Source organism: Pseudopipra pipra, chromosome 2 (genome assembly GCF_036250125.1).
Source record: "Pseudopipra pipra isolate bDixPip1 chromosome 2, bDixPip1.hap1, whole genome shotgun sequence".
NCBI classification, from domain to species: domain Eukaryota; kingdom Metazoa; phylum Chordata; class Aves; order Passeriformes; family Pipridae; genus Pseudopipra; species Pseudopipra pipra.
Genome location: NC_087550.1, coordinates 31,653,513 through 31,668,246, shown reverse-complemented (window position 1 = coordinate 31,668,246; position 14,734 = coordinate 31,653,513). Strand labels below are relative to the sequence as shown.

Sequence of the window (14,734 nt, the reverse complement as noted above, 5' to 3'; positions counted from 1 at the left end):
AAAAGGCTTTTCTGCTGTCGAATTATCTCTTCCTTGTGGACACAGGGAGGAAATTAAAATTAGCCCAGAGAAGAAGCCTTGTTAGGATTAGGAATTCTAACATAGGAATTGTTTCTTCTCTGGGAAGCTTTACCTCACATCCCAGAAAGCATAGAGATTCAATTAAGCATCAAAGAGAAAAATATAATCCTGCACTTTGGGATATTTATTTTATTCAACAAATCTCAGCTCCAAGACTGAAGCATGACAATACTTGGCATTTCATGTCCTGCTATTCAACAGCAAGAGACAGTTTAAAATAAAGTTCATAATAATAAATAAATGGAAGATTGACACAAGTACAAAAGTAAATCACATCCATAGAGAAGATGCTTTAAATACAATGTGATGGTCAATCCCTAGTATTTAAGGAAAGGATGAAAATAGAGTATGAATACTGCAGAAACTAGAAGCTGATAAAAGGCACCAGACCAGTTTAATGGAATTTCATCCCACAGCTACAGCTTTTCAAACAGGAACTGGAAGACTTTTATGCAAATATGAAGCAAGCTGAAATTGCACTTAGAAGTGAGATTTTTTTTTAGAAGATATCCCAACTGTACATTGTGCACCTGGACAGATCGGGTAAGAGCTGTGTTCCGTTAGCACAGGGCTAGCTGTTGACTGCTCCTGTTCTTACTGTTACTATTTCTAGCAAGAATTTCCAAGAGTCCCATTGGGCTCAGTGCTGTAAGCTTACAGAGTCTGAGGCTCAGTCTTGGAGGCCAGGCATACAATAGTATATTACTATACCAAACTCATTCATTACTCATTTCAGAGATGGAAGGTGGGTTCTAGGGCAGTTATGGACATATCTCCTGGATCTGCTCAGCACCTGGTGAGGAGGTGCTTTGTGGACACTTCATCTCCAAGTTTGGCAGCTCAGAGCAGCCCAGGTTCCTGATCTGAATCTCCAGAGAGAGATGATACCTAGAACAGGATTTGCAGAAGCCTTTCAGTTAAGCACAAAGCTGTTTATGCAAGCAAAGAACTAAATACCAGGAGAAGAATGGGGGAAAAAGCTAAAGTGGGGTTATCTTTTGATTAGTTGAGGGCCAGAGATGGATGCTTTCTTTTATTAGGGATCTTCACCAACCCTTCTCCAAAGTTTTCCCTTCTGCACATGTATTGAAGATCTGTACTCAGTCCTCCTTCTGCAGACCTGGCAAGAATCAGCATTCAGGCCAACTCAAGTGTCCTGGTTAGGGTCGCTCTTTAACACAGGATATGCATTCCCCAGTGCAGGCACTCCAGGATGCTCCTCAGGGCTCTGTGTTCAGGAGGTGAAAATTCAGGTGTCCAAAGTCACATTTCAAAACCATTGCTGAAGGTCAGTGTGCTTCCTGATTAGGAATGATACAAAGCTGATGGATTCATTTTCAATCTCTAGAGAGCATCCTTTAATCTTGATCTCCTCGTCCATGGAAAGAAAATAAATAGCTGTTACCTTTCAGATATATTCAGTTTGCTGAGCTGAGTAAAATAAGATGAGACCCTTGAGCGGAGTGGAGAGTCATCTCAGTACCAGAAGTTTAATTACACTCATAAAAGCACAGGTTTTACATTTATTGACATAAATAATAGTTACTATTTCTACATTAGTAATATTTACATAATTGATGTATATTTTAAAAAGAGATAAATTATTTGTATAAAGGCATTAAATTATGCAGATTTTGCTTTTAGGACATGATCTCTGAAAGTAAAAACACTTGCCCCTCAATCAATGACGTGGACACAACTTGCACAACCTGGCTGCTAATGAACTGGGATGGTTTTTGGAGGATTTCATGCTACAGATTTGTTACTGGCAAGGACAGAAAATCCAGACGTCTCCTTTCAGATTTTCCCTTGCTCCCTGGTTTGATCCTTTCCTTATTACATTGGTAAAAAGAATGGTTTTAAAAGCTAATGTTCTTTATGTCTTCTTCAGTAACAGCAAAAGAGTTCATGTCACTACAGAGTTATCAAATCACAGGAATGAGAGTTTCATAACACTGCAAAATGTGTTTCATCATGAAGAATGTATTTAGCACTTCACTGTTATCTAAATCATGCTGATCATGCACCTTCTGGGTTTTTTTAATCCATATCTTTATATTTGTTGCTTTTCCCAGATATTCCCCATAACTTGTCTTCTAAAGCAGGTTGTGAAAACAAGGCTTAGTTCTTTACCAAACTCAGCCTTTTAGCTCTGTGCAATGCCTCTCTTCTGTGCATCTTTTCTGGAAAAATCTGTCTGAGGCTAGAAATGGCCTCAAATGAGCCAACTCAAAATAGGAAAATCCCAGTTAAGACAGATTTTTAATTATTAAATTTTCTATTAATATATTGAAGGTCAGTGGAACCGACCCATTTTTCAGGAAGCTGTGAGCAATTTCACCTGATCTTATATTTTAGCACTAAATCCATATTTATTAAAGGATTTAACAGGCAGGTCAGAAGCAGCTAAGTCTCTGATTCTGCATCACATGAATGCTACAGAAAAATTTTCATCTGCATTGCTCTTCTCTAAGCTGGAAAGCTTTAGACTGTTGTCAAGCCAGTTTGAGGATTTGTGGGGGAATAGGGGTAAACATGTAAAAATGGATTTGCTATAAATGAAGCACAAATTAACATCATTATCCCTCTCCCAAACCCATTCTTTAATGTAATGTGAAAATAATATGAAATTCTGGATGATGCCATTTCCTGTGTTGAAAGCTCATGTGTCTGTTCCGTCAATTAAAAAGGGCCATGAACAAAGTACTACACTGGTGGTTAGTGTTTGATAGGTTTCTTTCCCACTTTTCTTCTGAAATATCAAAGGCAACATAGCAGACTTTTTATTCTTAATGGGACAGATTTGGGTCAGTTTTTAGCAGGATATGCAAAAGAAAAAAAAAGTATCAGGTACAAGTTTTTTATTTGTATGAGTAATTGCTTTAGTATTCTTACTTCTGAAGTGCTGTTAATGGACTGTGACCTCATTACACCTGGCAAAGTGCAAACGCAGAACAAAAAGGATAATCTTGGCCTCAGTTGAGATTCTTAAGCTTTATGTGAACAACAGAGACATGCTGATGGAGATAGAATAAAATTACAGTACAGTATTTGTCAACGCACTGTGGAGAAGTTAAGGCACATCAGCAGCCACTGTCAAGATTTTGGGTAGGATTCAAGGATTTTTAAGATAGCCTTGAGTAATTCTGAGGCAGCCTTTACAGACCAGAGGGAAATCTCTCCTCCAATCGTGAAGAGATAATGAGAAAAAAAAGAAAAGCCATTTGTCAAAAACCTAGCCAGCAGGCAGTTGAATCTAGGCTCATAGAATCATGGAATCATAGAATCACAGGATGGTTTGAGTTGGAAGGGACCTTGAAGTCTCCTAGGTCCAAATCCCCCTGCCATGGGCAGGGGCACATTCCACTACACCAGGTTGCTCAAAGCCCCAGTCATGGGCTTGGTTGTTGGTGGGGATGAGCAGTGATGGAATAGATCAGGTCCTGAAACTGAAAATAAATCATTTCTGTTTTGATTATTTGCATGAAAAATAATCAGAATCCTGTTGGGAATGGCATTATCCTTTTCACCTTAGACCCCTGGACAAACTACCCAAAACTCAATAGAGCCTTCAGCACAGTCTGCTCCAGAAGTTCTCCATGAAAGAGATTTCAAATGAATCATCCTCTGGAACTACCTGTCTTTCCTCCTTGACCCGCAGAAGGCAACTAGGCTCAATTCAGTTCTTTGGGTAAGACTGCCATAACATGAGGCAAGATTCAGAGAATGCAGGACAGTAACATGGCAAACTCCTAGATGGTAGCATTGAAATGAACTTGATTCCTTAGATAAAACTCTGCATCCATGAATCAATTAACATCCATCAGTGCTCTCTGGTAAGCGCAAGTGTCGGGAAGCAAAATACATTGAGCCTCATATTTACTCTTAGAATTGGGCACCAGACTTACTCAGAGGATCCCCTTCCTTCATGGAACTACAGACAGCTTTGAGAGCTACATTGCAAGATGAAGTAAAACACAGTGCTCCTCTAGGAAAGGATAAGGAGTGGCTAAGCTGTTCATACAAACAGTGAAAGAGATTAAAGATGAAAGGAAATATTTAGTCACCTTTTAGGAACAGCTGGTGTGAAAATATTTAACAGGCAGGTCTTTTATGCACAAACAGTGTTCTAACTAAGCTTAAATAGGCAGGAGCAATATGGTGCAGCTGGCCAGTCTGTAAATGCTGTATTAGGAGAATTAAAAGCTTTCATTCTCATTTGCTCATGCAGCTCAAATGGTAGCTAATCATGTCCTCTAATTTTAAAAACAGAATTGGGAAATGTATCAAAAAATGCAGCTTGTAATAAGAACAGAGGTGACAAATTCTGTCCCTGGGACTGAATGACAAAGAAACTATTCACCTGCCCTTTTCTGTAAAACAGCCTTAGCTGTCTTATTCTGCCCAAAAAGACATGTATTTAAGTGGAAGCTTAATCTGAAATCCATTTTGATCATTTCTTTGAGCATCACCACAAAAGTAAAAGCTACTCTGACTATTTAATCACCCATTAGAAACCTGTGAGCATTTAAGAGGGCTGTGTTATAAAGAGCCAGGGCGTACAGCAGGATGAGTGTTGTAAGGCTATTTAAATTGTATGGTACCTATCTATCTTTAAACTGGCAGCTAAATGGAAGATTTAGATTTGAGAGTTCCTGGCTCCTGGTTCCCTGTCAGAAGTAATTAAACTACATTTTAGGGAGGCTGTCGTAAGTAGTTTGCTTCACAAGTGTTTTTCACAGCTGAGAGTCTTTACTGCAGCTCTTGGGGCCTGGGAATCCAAACCACCTTATCTATCCATTATATGTGAATTAGACATACATAACCTGGAGTCTGCACTCTCTTGTGTGCGTGGGTGGTGGTTTGGGTGGGATCTCAGCTGGGTGGGAGATTAAACCCAAAATGCTCCCAGCATTCCTGTTCTGGGTTAGCCTAAGATCTGTTTGTTTTACATCATGCAGTGCATATCCCTGGCCCGCATGTGCAAGACTGTTCCTTGGCAGCATGTTGTCTGAAAAATATTTCAGTCAAGATGTAAATGTCCCAAAGGGGTTTCTATCCCTTTGCATAGGAATGACTACACAGAGACTCCACTTTTCAGGAAGTAATTTTTTTCTCTCCTCATAATTTTTGAATGTACTCCATTATTCTAGTTTCACACCTTCAGATTACTCCAAGAAGACTTCTGACTGTCACTCCAGATAGTTTCCTTTTATCTCTGTTTTTTTTTTTCTTTCATCACCAATCTGTGGATATCTGACCTACTATGAGCTGCCTTTCCATCTTACCCACAGGACACAGGACTGCATATCAGGACATCAAGGAGGTCTTGTACCTGTCTCAGAGTTCACATATACCTGTGGATCCATCACTTTACTTCCTTATGCCTTGTTTACTTTATCTACAAGGTGCTGCCCCTGAGTCAGGGAAACCCTTGGTATTCATACAGGCTGATGAAGGGAAGGATGAAGGGATTGAGAGCAACCCTGAGGAGAAGGGCTTGGGGGTGCAGCTGGGTGAATAGCTGGACATGAGCTGACAATATGTGCTCACAGCCCAGAAAGACAAACATATCCTGGGCTGCATCAGAAACAGTGTGGCCAGCAGGTCGAGGGAGAGGATTCTCCCCCTCTGCTCTTGTGAGACCTAACCTGTAGTGCTGCATCCAGATCTGGGATACCCAACATAAGAAGGATGTGGACCTGTTGGAGCGAGTCCAGAGGAGGCCGCAAAGATAATCAGAGGGCTGAGGTAGCTCTGCTATGGAGACAGGCTGAGAGAGTTGGGGTTGTTCAGCATGGAGAATGGAAGGCTCTAGGGAGACCTTGTTGTGGCCTTTTTAGTACTTTAAGGCAGCTTATAAGAAAGACGGGGACAGACTTTTCATAGAACCTAGTGATAAGACAAGAGGTAATTGTTGAAACTAAAAGAAGGTAGATTTACATTAGATATGAGGGAGAATGTTTTTACAAAGAGGGTGGCAAAACACTGTCACAGGTTGCCCAGAGAGGTGATGAATGCTCCATCCCTGGAAACATTCAAGGTCAGGTTGGCTGGGGTTCTGAGCTGCCTGATCTAGTGGAAAGTGTCGCTGATTATGGAAATAGATGATCTTTAAAGGTCCCTTCCAACCCAAACTGTTCTATGATCCTATAAAATAACATTTTAACATCCATCTCAGCCAGACTTATTAACATTCTCAAACCAAAGATAAACTATTAATTAAATAATAACAAAGTCCTTAAGATGTTCACATGGACTTTGGAGTCACAAGATGCCAAGTCCTCCAAAATGCCCATTTGCCTGGCCATCACTGGAGATACTTGTCTTCTGGAATTTCAGAGCTTCACAGTCAGCAGTAGAGGAGGTTATTCACAGTGCACATTGCTGGGCTCGAGGGTATCAGTGGTATCGCCATTTCAGAGATGGGACCCTGCAGGTCAAAGCTAGGGAACAGGATATAACGAAGGGGTGAAGTGGCCGAGCTGACATCCCCTGGATTGCTTGGTAAACTGGAAGCAAGAAAAATTACATGAGATCAAAGTTCAACACTTACAAATAAAAAATATAGACCAATAACCAAAGAAGGGATTACAGCCCAATACTAGAGTAGCCCTATGGTGAAAGCGTGCTGGGAAGCACTAGAGACTACAGCAATATTTTTTGGAGTTTGGGTTTAAATACCAGTACTCTTAGACTTTCTTAAGGTATTTCTTCACAGCTTGCTGAAATTTTAGCAGCATAAATGAAACTTTCCATTTTTTCTCTGCTGTTTCCTTTATCCTCCCCCAGACTTTGTTCATCAAGTCAGCCAAGGGGAGACAATTTTTTTTTTTTTTAATGCAGCTTTATTGCTATATTAACCAACTTGCAAGTCCTGTGTGTTCATGTACCATCCTAACCGACCCATGCTCAGTTGCAGTGCTGTCTGGCAGTCTAAAAGATTAGAAAACACACATGTCTGGGCTCCAGCCCTTTAGCAAGTCAATAATTGCCCATTCCTTATCTTCCTAACGAGTACTGTGGTATGATATTACCTCCCTCACATCTAGGAGCTGTGAAAATCTATGTCTTGATGCCAGATGCAGAGTAAAATGTTCTGACAGCAACTCAAGAGTCCTTCCTCAGTCATGCCTTTAGTGTTTGATAGTGTAATTTCTACTTCCTTCAAATAAAACTTACATTAGATTCTTTTACATCTCAGCAGCAAGTGGTATGTGCACATACTGTGTTTAAGTACCTAAGATACCCAAATGCTTTTTCCAGGTTGACTCTAAGTGATACAGACAAGTTCCTGAGTGCCTTAAGGCCCTTTGAACTCCAAAGTTCTTTCACTACAGACTTAAATATATAGAACTAAATGTTTGAGAGTGTTTGGAGAAATCCATGACACTGCAGCAAAAGGAGTTCAACTGAAAACTGTTCAGCCACCCTGAGCTGTATAGGAGGTAGGAGCTAGGTATTATTTTCATGTCACATTTGGAAAATCAGGTGTTTTCTAGACATTCAAAGTATTACTATCATTACTATCATAGTTACAGCTGTCCAAAGAACTCTCTGATCCTTGGAGACTGGAGGCCATTTCAGTGTAAGGGGCTGAAGACCTTGCAGCTCTCTGCTAGGGTGCAAAACTTTCCTCCTGGAGTTTACTGGGATGTTCCAGTCCTGTATCAGGAGCATATCAAAAGTCCCTGAACAGCCCAAGTGTCCTGTAAATGGTTATACTAATTAGCAAAAGACTAAAGGCAACTTAAGTAGGACTGAATTTCAGTCAGGTGTGATGTTAATGCAGGCTGAGTAGCTTTGAATATTTTATGTGCAGCCAGTGACACAAAGTAAATGTCTTGTATAATACCAGTCACCTCTCCACCACAAGCCTGGAGGTCCAAATCTTCAGTTAATACGCTCAGAGACACAAAGAGAGGCACTGGAAATGGGCTGGTGTGTGAGATACTCATTCTGGGGGTGCACAGCTCAGGGAACAGAGAGAAAATGTGCTCTGCAGAGTACCACAGTACCCCTTTGTGCTTCCAGCCGAGTCCTGCTCAGCATTTCTTCTGTTCACATCTTCTCTCTGTGGCCCCAAGAGGAACTGTGTCCCTACCCTGTGAATTCTACAAAATGGCTCAGTCAAGCAGAAGACTTGAGGCCAAAACATTTGGAAATTTAGAAGTACTGGCCAGAAGCCAGAGAGAAGGAAGAAGACTTCATAGGCTGAAATACTGTGAATTGCCTCTCTTACAACTGAGGAGAGGAGAGTGTAGTCAGGGTTTATTAGAGATCGAAAGTAGCAGTCGGTTGATGAGTCTGGAGAAGAAATAAATTCATTTCATTTCATCTGCAGTACAACACTGCATCAGTATTTGGGTTTTCTTTTTTCCCTTGAAATCAGTCCTATGGAGTAATGGTGGCAACGGACACTTTAACACCTGACTTGTGAGTGCCTCTTCTCCACCAAGTCTCTTTTTCTACAGGCAAATACAGTGTAGGTAAAAACACAAAGTCTCCCAAATTCATACCAAGACTATGCCAGGTTTTAGACAAAAGTCTAGTGCTAGGCAAAAACATTGTGCATGTCCTTATGCCCACTAGGGCTCACAAAGGGTGGGAAGGCCAGAACCCCTGAAAAGGCAAGGTCCTTTTTGGAGGTGAGTACCAAAATATCCAGCTATGACTCTGTGCTTTCATTAGCTCTGATAAACATGGGAACAAGCACCATCGTATCAATTCCAGTGCAGCTGGCTGACCAAAAAGGCATGGTGGTACCTCTGAATGCCTGGGAGGGGATTTTTAATGGGGTGGTAAGAGAATAGGGACATAGCAGATGTGCAGACTCAGTAGAAATAGAAATATTCTATATTAATTTTGAAGAGAGAAGGATTTTAATGAATCCCATCCCAGAACTGTGGGTTAACAAGCCATAAACAGACTTTGCCAGCACTTAACTTTAGGATCAGTATTTTATCAGTACATTGTTTCAACACTTATCCAAATTTTAATTAAATGTGACTTTTGTTCTGCTTATTGGAAGAGCCTTCCCCTTTGGATTTGGGGATCACAAAAGCTCAAGGAGTGCAAGAGAATTAGAAAGCAAATAGGAGGATCAATCACAGCAGACCCCTGCAATCCATGTCCATCTCGTTTTTGTAATATACTTATTAGATTCTTATTGTCAGGAAGGATTAGTGTTATGAGCTCCAGGAATTCCTTTCATTGCCCCGTAAGGCGAGGTAGTGAAGTGTGTCTGCTTTTCTTAACAATAACAGTCTGGATTTTCCCCCTCTCCCTTCTCTCCACCCATATCCCCTCCTCTCTCTTCTTTCCTCTCCCACAGAGATTTGTGCAGCGGACTGCGGAGGACATGGCATTTGTGTTGGAGGCACCTGCCGCTGCGAGGAGGGATGGATGGGCACAGCCTGTGATCAGCGAGCGTGTCACCCACGCTGCAATGAGCACGGGACATGCCGGGATGGCAAGTGTGAATGCAGCCCGGGCTGGAACGGAGAGCACTGCACTATTGGTAGGGAGAAAGAAAAACCGACTCCTTTTAAAAGAATAACTGATGATCAGGGAGGAGAGAAGACGCATGCTTAATTGAATATGTGTGACTTAGTGTAGCATGAGCACCTTTGTTCTTGAATTTCAAGTTCTGACATCATACATTTTCATGTGGGAACAAGGCAAAATGTCCTTTCATTTGTTGATGGCATAGCTATATATATTTTTTATTATCAGACAAGATGTACACCTATGTGGTGTTTGACAAGCCTTTAAATGTCAGCTAGAAGCTTTTAAAAACACCCCACTTTATCTCTCTTGAGAGGTCTTTCTGTGGCTTCCAAGACTCCTCTCTACTATAGTCACAGCATTTTTAGAAACATGCATCTGATTTTAAGTTTTCTTTCTTTTTATTTGCTCCATTATTTGCACTGTCACTTTGCTTGCCAGTATAAAAGAGGAAACTGCAGTCACATGATTTCTGGCTGGTATTTAACTCTGTCTTGCTTATCCCTTGTCTGCTATGCTACCTTTCTAACCATTTCACTCGCCTCTCGCTTTGGTTCTGTGTTTCTCATGTACCTGGCATTATTCATGAGCTCTCAGTGTCATGTCTATTATTATTATTATTATTAATAAGATGCCACCAATATGCCTAAATCATGCAAAGAAGTTCAGTTCTCACATTAAGCAATTTGCAGCATCATTAATGAACTGCCTCAGCTTCACCTTTCTCCTTCATCTCACTTAAATACTTAATGCATTTTCCCTTCTTCCTTTTTTCTGACTGTTATGCATTCAGCCACTTCAGTCCCCATTCTGTAGTCATGCTATAAAATCAGTAACATTAAACTCCCCAGATACCTTTCATTACACATTAATAGAAAACTAAATTAATGAATCCAGTTCTGTTCTCAATAATACCTGTGTGGACCTGAAAAAATTCAGTTGAATTTAGAAGAATTGTTCCAGAGTGAGAATTCTCCTCCAGTCATTTTATTTTAATCAGTTTCTTTTAAAGACAAGAAAATTTACCTCTATATTGCTTTCATTATGCCAAGATAGCTGAAAATCACACTACATCAAGACTAACCACTAGCAATACCTGGGCAAATGTCATTGTAGTTATTGTGTGGATTATCAGCTTAGTTATATGTAGACATCACTTACTTTGCTGGAACACCAGGTGCGTTTGCACACGCAAAGACAGACAGGAAATGAAGCCCGATCACAATATTTTAATTTCAGCATTAGGGTAATTGTACAAACCATATCTGTGGCTCAATTCTACTTATCATTTATTTATGCTAATGTCACTCTATCACATTATGGTCTCCACATGTACCCCCCCAATCAAAAATATCTAGCTTTTAAAACTTCCTCTGTCTCATTAGTCATCATATTCTGCATTCTCTTCTATGTCCCTAGCAGCTTTCATTTCTTTTTGTGAGAAAGGGATTAAAAAACCCCCTTTCTTAAATTACTTTAAAATTAAGAGAGAAGTCCTGTGTTAATTGAAATCTTGGGTTTCTATAATGTTATTTTATAGCCTTTTATTCAAGCAAGTTGATTTGGAAAGCAACACATGATTCATGAAAGGGTTTTAAAAGAAAAAAATAAGTTCAGCGAAAGGCCCCAAATCCAGGCGACAATTTTATATGAAAGTTATTTATGCAGAAAAAAAAGTCTGATTCATACCCTCAGTGCCATTTTATCAGTTCTGCTGCAAAACCAAAATGCCATTAGTTTGGTATATGGTATTTATCCACATAGCTGATATGCTCAGACTGTTTTCCAACAACAAGCTTTTATCTTTCATGGTAATTAAATTTATTTGTAGTGTTCCTCACTCTAAGTATAAAGAATCCATGTTATCATGGGAAAGGTCAGCACTGCAATGCAGTCAGCATTGAGATTTTACTGGTGCACACTATCATTTCGTGTGCTACTACCTTCCTATTGCAGCACTGCCTTGGTTTAGGAATCATTCTTTGATACTTAGAGTGCTGGAGCAATTCTGTTTCTTTTCACTTTCCCCCCTCCTCATCTTCTTGCATGGTGATTTAGCAACAAATTTGTACATAGTCTCCTGCCTCTGAAGCTGTAAACACTATTTCCTCCAGAATATTTCATTGATGAATGTGTAGAATGTAAAGGAGATTTGGCAAAGTCATAAATATCCAAGAAAATTGAATAGCTTTAGCAGGAGTAATAAGCTAGTTATATTGGCACAGATGAAAGGACATTGACTTGGAATTACATTAAGTATGTGGAAAGCATTCCCCTTGTCCTTGTGTATTTTCCCTGCATGGCAACTTGTTCTGTTGATAATAATTCCGTATATGTCTGTGTCATGGCCCGGTTTGCTTTAGCACTGACAAGCATAAAACCCCATTGCTGAAGTGATGCTTTACCAATATTGCCATATGTGCAGGTAACATGGTAGAAATGGATGATACAAATAAGGGACACTTCTTCTGTTTCCTGTCAAGCATGTGTGAGAGTAAGAAATCCTTCTGTTTTGTAGGTCATAGGAGGCTCTTTCTTATGGTGTACAAGGAACTCTGATCCCAGTGGATTAATTTTATTTGCTCCTACGAAGAGTCATGTCACCAAATGTACTAGCTTGATTGCTCACATTCGGAGATTTCATTAGAGGAACCCCAGTTAACTCCCAAATAGGAAATTGATGCAGAAGCTTGCATTCATCATCCCAATTCAGCGAACTTAGTGCAGGAGAGTAGAGCACAAAGCTGATTATCTAACTGCAGGAATCCTGAAACCCAGTAGAAGGGTTTGGTTGATTTCTTAAAGGAACAAAACACACCATGACAACAGCCTCGATGCCAGACTCCTGTGACGGGCTCTCCAGCATATTCCAAATTCATCCACAGTTAGGAACATTGCAGGTTTTTTCTATTCTGGCCCAAACCACATCCAAGGAGCATGGTGAGTTTTAGGAGCATTGAGTTTAAAGGTGAAATAAACTCTCTTACTGTGGGCTCTGAAAGGCCAAATTATAGCTCAGCTCTGTGGTAGGCTGCTCTAAGGGTTTGATTCACAGAAAGCAGCACAGAAAATTTCATGGGTTTAATAAAGAATCATAGAATCACAGAATGGTTGGGCCTGGAAGGGACCTTAAAGATCATCTAGTTTCAACACTCCTGCCATGGACAGGGAACATTCCACTAGGCAAGGTTGCTCAGATGGGGCATCCACAGTTTCTGTGGGCAACCTGCGCCAATGTGTCACCACGCTTATCTTAAAAAATTTCTTCCTAATACCCAATCTGAACCTACCCTCCTTCAGCTTAAGGCCATTCCTCCTTGTCCTATGACTACATGTTCTTGTGAAAAGTCCCTCTCCAGCCTTCTTGTAAACCCCCTTTAGAACTTTAGAAATTTCCCAGGGCAGTAACAGCCTGGCCCCAAATTTGATAGAGTTGAGGATATTCCCTGGCTAGTGCCTCAGGTGCTGTGCATCTGTGGTGGTTTGAAACTCCCAAGAATATAATTTCTAAGTTCAAGCCCCCCTCCCACAGTTTGCCCCTGTGAGAGGGTTTAGTGATGGTGTGGACTTGATATCTTTTTCACAGGTGTGGAGAGTTTTCAGACAAAACACAACCATTCATTATTGGGGGAAGGGGAAAATATTTACAAAGGTTTATTTACACCCACATATATATTTACATTACATTAAATTTCTCCCCTTCTTCAATAAAAGTCCAAGAAGAAAAGGGAAAAGTCTTTCTGTCACTTCTCAGGCCACAGTTCCTTCATTTCAGTTTTTTGTGGCACTGGTTAGTGTCCTTCATTTTCCTGAGGCAGCAGATTTAAGTATGGCAGTCAGGATTTTTGTTCTTACTTTGTGGAAATTTCAACCCCGAGCCCGAGCCTTCGGGGATTTCCTTGTAGATCTTCACTCTTCTTGGGTTAGAACATTGAAGGCAGCTTTCAGTTCAGTCTTACCAACGCTCTTTTGCTCTGTCTCAGCTTGACAGCTTGATATAAACAGCAACAGCAGCAGAGGGCACAGCCACTTCCTCCGCATTCCGTCCTGGCTCAGCTCTCAGGACAACTTCGGATTTTCAGCTCCTTTCTCCCTCTCTCTAGCTGCTGCTGCTTTCCGGGACTCCCTAAGGGTTTGGAAGTCCACCCCTCCTCTTCAGAGAGTCTGTGGTTTTTGGGAAAATAATACAGTCTTACCTCAAACCAGCTCTGTTGAGTTTTCCTCTGTTTTGTTGCCAGCTCTCCCTCCTGCAGGAACATCTCTGCGTCTTTCAGCTGGCTTCACGTTATCTCGTTGCTGCTGGCTGTCTTTTGGCTTTTAGCCATCGCTGTCTCTGTTCAGGGCTGCTCTGCTGCCGCTTTCAGTGTCTTCTGCTGCTGCTGACAGTAAGGAAACTTTTCCAGCTCTTGATAATGGTACCCGGTCCAGCTTTGACACTATACTGGGTCTCCAGTAGCCTCGGCTGGGGGCTGGGGGCCCTTGGCACCCAGAGGGGCTCACTGGCCCCCTGCCTCGTCGTGGCTCAGATCATGGCTACCCACCTTCTAAACTATCTTCACCACCTTCTCTTCCATTTCTGTGGGCATGTAATTTCCGTAGGGTGCACGTGGACTATTGATTGGTCCAGTATTATCAGTGGGGCAAACCATTACTACCTCAGAGAAAAGGTTTTTCAAACCACCACAGCATCCCACCTTGGAGATGTAAGGGGAGAATTCACTCTGCCTACATTGGCATTGCACTGAGGTGGTCTCTAGTGTGTGAATCTCTTTGTATGACATTTTACTCCCAGCAACCCTTAATTTTATGATTCATATAGGGTTGTTTAGAAAAATGATGGCAGAGAGGGTTTCCCTGTGTGGTGGAGTTGGGACGTTCACCATTCTTGAACAGCCTGGACACAAGAACAAAGCTATCCCTGGAAGTTCAGTTGCTTCAGCTGAATACCTCAGGGTCTCTCTCCAAACAGTCAACAGCCTACCAGCAGGATTTCAAAGCACCTCAGTGCCTAATTCCCACTGATCTCCACAAAAGCTACATGCTTAACTCCTTTAGAAAATCTGGTCCTGTCACGCATGGGTGATGTATGCAATAACAGTGCCCAGACAGACAGGCAGACAGCCTGTCCCACACAGGCTTCTGCTTA

The 14,734-nt window shown here is 41.2% G+C and overlaps 1 protein-coding gene across 18 annotated transcripts in view; it reads left to right on the top strand.

Moving 5' to 3' along the window:
* Positions 1-14,734, top strand: part of TENM4 (teneurin transmembrane protein 4) — a 1,582,078-nt gene that overhangs the window by 1,440,234 nt on the left and 127,110 nt on the right. For all 18 annotated transcript variants that reach the window (XM_064644892.1, XM_064644901.1, XM_064644900.1 and 15 more), the window contains one exon: positions 9,416-9,601. In XM_064644892.1, the coding sequence (XP_064500962.1) occupies positions 9,416-9,601 (186 nt within the window). The remainder of the gene's footprint in view (positions 1-9,415; positions 9,602-14,734) is intronic.